Here is a 6,000-nt window from a genome sequence, read left to right on the forward strand (position 1 = left end):
AAACAGCAGTGTTGGAAGCAGGACCACCCGTGTAGAGTGGGATCCTGATAGCCTGCTGGGTCCATCCACAGACAGCACTGCAGTTGAAGACAGCCCTGGAAACATTGGAAGGACCTGTGAGAGTGCAAGTCAGGTCCCGGAGAGTCAGGAGTTACCCAAGGGCTTTAGTGGGAGAACACGCCCATGTCTGCGGCCATGAGTCTTTGAAGCCTTCAAAATCTGCTTTTAAGTGGAAATTTTAAGCCTAATTTTACGAGGGATTAAGCCTGGACACACTGCTTGCATGACCTGTGACTGAAGCAAGAGGGCACTTGGTGCGCATTTCCACTGAGATAAGGAGAATGAGGGCAGTATGTGCATGTACTGTTTATGCCACAATGCTCCACCTCTTCCACATGACTTCTAAAACCCTTCTGCTCTGTTCTTTGATCATACCCAAGGATGGCTGAGAGCTACCAGCCACAAACTGAAGGCCCAGAGCAGGTTCCGGGCAGGCCCAGACCCAGCATCATTGGTGTTTTCTGCTATACCAGGCTCTGTGTGAACTGGTGGCATGTTCATGCTGTCAGGCTCCTGCCGGACTGTGGAACAATGTGAGCTTTTTGGAATGCTCGGTTTTTCCAGAAAACCTATTCAGAGGCTTATTTTGGCTTTAATGATGAGAATTAAACTAGTATTCAAAATACAAAGAATTAAAACCCACAGTCCCTTCTTAGGTTGTTTAATTTTTCTTTCTTTTTAAAAAATTATGTATTTATTTTTATTTGCAGGCAGATTTACAGAAAGATCTTCCACCTGCTGGTTCATGCCCCAAATGGCCACAAGAGCCGGAGCTGAACCGATTTGAAGTCAGGAGCTTCTTCCTCGTCGCCCACACAGGTGCAGAGTTCCAGGAATTGGGCCATCCTCCACTTTTTTCCCAGGCCACAGGCAGGGAGCTGGAAGGGAAGTGGAGCAGCCAGGACATGAACTGGTGCCTATATGGGATCCTGGCACTTGGAGATGAAGGATTAGCTTATTGAGCCATGGCAGTGGCCCCTAATTTTAACTTCCAAATTTTCTTAATCTATTCACCAACGTACTGGAGGGTTGACGGTATTTTGGAACAGTTTGCTTTCCCAAGTGTTTATATGGTTTTATCCTGAGGTGTCCCCCATTTAGAACCAATTTTTGTGGTCATGTGTGTCATGTTTCGTGGAAGGAATAGGAAACATGTAATATCTACACATTGGTGCTCGAAGCTGTCTCATCTCTAAGGGATTGAGTGTTCTTGCTTTCAGATTGTGTCACTAGAAGCAAGTTCCAAACCCAGAAACCACATCAGAGTCACTGTCCTATGAAGCACTTTATTTATCCTACTGGACTAGAAAGTTCCATGAGTGTGTCTTGGGAGCACACTTCAGGCCACCTTTTCCTATTCCTGCTAATATTGGCCGTCCTTGCATTTCACGCATTCATACGTAGATTGCATTCTAAACACGCATCCTCGGGCATTAGCTAGGTCACCGTGTAGTGACCCCAGCTCACGTGGCCTTGGGGTAATGTTGGGGCCAGCAGGAGGGAGGTTGATGATTACAAAGAGTGCGATGAAATAACCATTCACAATTTGGATGATTGATGATCTTGTGGAGAGGGTGACTGACTTCTCAAATGCCTCCTCTTTCTTGAAGGTGTCTTTGTTGTGGGAGACACCTGCACCAGAGATGGTTTCTTAAACCCTGAGGAAGACTTCACTTAGGGCGCCTTTGTGCTCATTACTGTAACTCCTTGATATCATTTACAGTAACAGGAATAAGTTCTTCAAAAGCATTTGCCCATTTACAAATAATTACAGCAAGCCCTTTCTTATAAAATGAATCATATTGGCACTCAGGCATGTTGGTACCTTCTGTTAATTTACAATAGACTCCTTCTATGGGCACCCTACTTCTGTTACATTTCTTAATTCCATCCTTACATTCAACAAACCTAGTATAACATATTTTTTTCACCTCATTGTAAGGCATTAAGATGAAATAATGTTCTGCCATACAACGAGACTTATGGTGCACATTTTTTAGCAAGATTGAGTCAGTGCAGAAGAGGGAATCATATAATGGCCTTTCTGACCCAATAAGGAAAGTCCTAATGAATTTTTCTCTGATAGGTGGTCTGGTAGGACCATTACCAAAAAATTCTTCTACAGCTTCGTCGTAGTTGTACATTTCATCAGGTTCCACGTGATAATGGCTTCTCTCTTCAGGCTGTGATGGCTGTGCCAGCTGCAGTAGCAATAGAGACAGTGGGTGTATCGAGATCAGAATCCTCAACATTTCTTTTGTTGGAGACTAAAAGAGATAAGGAGATGTCATCTATTGTGAAAACGTGCTGTTTTGCTTTCCGTACAGGGCAGTTTTCTAACACTGTGATTCTAAACTGTAAGATTTTGACCATTCACATATAACTTTCTTTGACTTAATGGTTAAAATTAATTCTGACACAAAGTGTACTAGTTCAGAGATTGTGGATAAGGGGTGGGGAGAGATGTAAAAGGAGAGAAATAAGAAATAGAGATAAAAATCAGGAGAAAAAAAAAGATTGAGCAATACAGTAAGCAGGAGTGGGGGGTGAGGGATGAAGAAGGAAAGAGGAGATCAAGATACCAGTGGGGGGAGAGCTGGGGGCAGAGGTGACTCAGACCTCTCTCCATGTGGAGCAAATACATGTGGCCCCTTCCTAGGAAGCGATGACTTTTGTTGAAAAGAGACACAAGTGGGCCTGGTGTTGTGGCAACACCCGGGTGACAACTGAAACTCTGTTTCTTCTTTCTAGGTTCCTGCTTAAATTCCTGGGAAACCAGCAGATGGTCCAAGAGCTTGGGTCTATGCACCCACGTGGGAGCCCTGGAAGAAGCTCTTCAGTCCTGGCTACTGGCTCAGTTCCAGCCTAGCCCCAGACATTGCCGTGATTAGGGGAGTGAACCAAGGGATAGAAGATCTTGCCCTCTCCCCTGTAATTCTACCTGCCAAATAATTGGAATATATATATTTTAATCTTAAAAGGAGAGAGAAGTTTTTTTACCACCCCCTCCCTTGGCATCCTGCTTTGATGAGGAAAATTCTTTAACCACATGTTCTATTCTTCCTTTTTAATTTTATGTTTTAATTTAATTTTTTATTGGAAAGGCAGATTTACAGAGAAAAGTGGCCACAATGTCCAGAGCTGATCCAAAGCCAGGAGCTTCTCTCATGTTTGAGGAGGGTCCCAAGGCTTTGGGTTATACTCTACTGCTTTCCCAAGCCACAAGCAGGGAACTGGAAGGGAAATGGGATGGCCAAGATTAGAACTGGCCAGGATTAGAACTCCCCATTAGCCTCTGGGTTACTGTGTCAAGCCCTTAATCCTTTATTTATTAATTTAACCTTTGATTTCATGTTTCTCAAAGTACTTTCTTAAAGTATGTGCATTTTCATTTGTATTCTGTTACTTTCATAAATTGAAAAAATTTACTATCTTGAGTTTATGTTCATGTATAGCAGAAAGTTGATTTTTCTCACAGGGTCATGGTTAACTCCAACTTGTAGACTTGGGAAGGTCCTGAGAGATGTTGTTCGGCCAGGGTGTCTCCTCAAGCAGAGGTCCTGAGCGCCAGGACTCTGTTAACCACACCACACCACAACACACACACATGAATTTATAGTAAAAAGAAAAGATTGGTCTGGGCTTTCTAAGTACATCAGTGTGCACTTCAGATGGATACCTTAGTGGTGTCTAAAAAGCAAGTCAACATTTAAGCAGAAAATGCCAAACAATTTTCTAAAGGTTTATTTATTTTTATTGCAAAGTCAGAGATACAGAGAGAAGAGACAGAGAGAAAGATCTTTCATCCGATGATTCACTCCCCAAGTGACCACAACAGTCGGAGCTGCGTAGATCCAAAGTCAGGAGCCAGGAGCTCTTCCAGGTCTCCCACACGGGTGCAGGGTCCCAAGGTTTTGGGCCATCCTGGACTGCTTCCCCAGACCACAAACAGGGAGCTGGATAGGAAGCAGGGCTGCTGGGATTAGAATTGGCACCCATATGGGATCCTGACCAGTGAAAGGTGAGGACTTTAGCTGCTAGGCCACTGTGCCAAGCCTAAGCCAAATAATTTTAAAATCTATGTTAAGACATTAATACACAATGATTATGTAATTATTATATAACCTCAGTCACAAAAAGGAAAGTTTAAACTAGCTTTCAAATTAGTGACAATTATAATATCCTACAGGGACCATGACTGTAGTTCAACGGGCTAATCCTCCACCTGCAGTACAGGCATCTCGTATGGGCATTGGTTCTAGTTCCAACCATTCTACTTCTCATCCAGCTTCCCACTTTTGGCCTGGGAAAGCAGAGGAGAACAGCCTAAGTCCTGGGGCCCCTGCACCCACGTGGAGACCCGGCAGAAGCTCATGGCTCCTCATTTTGGACCTGCTTAGCTCTGGCCATTGTGGCCTTTTAGGGAGTGAGCCAGTGGATGGAAGATCTTTCTCTTTGTCCATCCTTCTTTCTGTAAATCCATCTTTCCAATAAAAATAAATAAATCTTAAAAAAATAATAATATCTAGGGCCCGGCGGCGTGGCCTAACGACTAAAGTCCTCGCCTTGAACGCGCCGGGATCCCATGTAGGCGCCGGTTCTAATCCTGGCTCCTCCACTTCCCTTCCAGCTCCCTGTTTGTGGCCTGGAAAGCAGGTGAGGACGGCCCAATACTTTGAGACCCTGCACCCAGACCTGGAGGAAGTTCCTGGCTACTGGCTTCAGATCGGTACAGCACTGGCCGTTGAGCTCACTTGGGGAGTGGATCATCAGATGGAAGATCTTCCTCTCTGTCTCTCCTCCTCTCTGTATATCTGACTTTGTAATAAAAATAAATAAATCTTTATAAAAAAATAATATCTTACAAACCCAGTCTTGTTAAGAGTGTGATAAAGAGGACCTGATGTGACAGCCTAATGGCTAAATCCTTGCACAGATATCCCATATGGGCACTTCATGTCCCCACTGCTCCACTTCCCATCCAGCTCCCTGCTTGCAGCCTGCGAAAGCAGTAGAGGATGGCCCAAAGCCTTGCTCCTGGCTCCTGGGGTCAGCTCAGCTCCGGCCATCATGGTCACTTGGGAAGTGAACCAGCGGATGGAAGATCTGTCTCTCCTTCTCTCTGTAAATCTGCCTTTCCAATAAAAATAAATACATCTTTTTTTTTGAAAGAGTGTGATAAAGAGAGAAATCATGTATCTTTTATCCAAAAGAAGTTGTTTTAATAAGGTTTTTTTTTCTGAAAAGATAAATATAACCCAAAAACTTGAGAAGCTATATTCTTTCCAATACTTAATTTGTTAACTTTTTTTTTTTTTTGAAAGTTAGAAAGCAAGAGACAGGTAGATATAGCAAGATCTCTAAGATCTCAACTGCCATGTTTGGGCCAAGCTGAAACCAAACCTGGAGCATATTTGAGTCTCCCACATGGGTCTTGGGGACCCAGGCACTTGAACCTCACCAGCTGCCTCAGTGTAAGCATTCCTGGGAAGCTACAAACAGAAGCAGAAGCAGCACAAACTCAGGATACAGGTGTCCCAGTGCCATTCTCACAGCACCAAAACTACACTCCAGCCCCAACATTGTATCAGCTAGAATTTTCAGTCATAAAAATGCTTATGGACAGATGTACAGCACGTTTCAATTGAGAGAAAAAAAAATGTCAAATGTTTGGAAATGTATATATTAAACCTCTTAAAAATATAATATCTTAGAATGTAGGAAAGGTTCAGTTGAGTCATCGATTCTAACCATGTTAGCAATAATAATCATTTTCATAAAAGCTGATGTTTATTGAGGTGATATTCAGTAGTCATGATTTATATATTCTTAGAATGAGCTATTTTCCAGAATTTACAAATGTATGACTCAGTGGAATTTTATGTACTATAATATGATATCAAAAAAGCACTGTTTGATGGACTGTGAGAGAAATCGCAA

The 6,000-nt window shown here is 43.0% G+C and overlaps 1 protein-coding gene across 1 annotated transcript; it reads right to left on the reverse strand.

Moving 5' to 3' along the window:
- Positions 1-1,484: 1,484 nt before the first annotated feature.
- Positions 1,485-2,434, reverse strand: RNASE9 (ribonuclease A family member 9 (inactive)). Its single transcript, XM_004584888.3, has one exon. The coding sequence runs from the start codon at positions 2,310-2,312 to the stop codon at positions 1,755-1,757; it is 558 nt and encodes a 185-aa protein (XP_004584945.3). The 5' UTR covers positions 2,313-2,434; the 3' UTR covers positions 1,485-1,754.
- Positions 2,435-6,000: the final 3,566 nt, after the last annotated feature.

This window comes from Ochotona princeps, chromosome 6 (genome assembly GCF_030435755.1).
Source record: "Ochotona princeps isolate mOchPri1 chromosome 6, mOchPri1.hap1, whole genome shotgun sequence".
In the NCBI taxonomy this organism is placed as follows: Eukaryota; Metazoa; Chordata; class Mammalia; order Lagomorpha; family Ochotonidae; genus Ochotona; species Ochotona princeps.

Excerpts from the sequence above, each read along its gene's own strand:
- RNASE9 (XM_004584888.3), bottom strand. The coding sequence starts at position 2,312 with ATGTTGAGGATTCTGATCTCGATACACCCACTGTCTCTATTGCTACTG.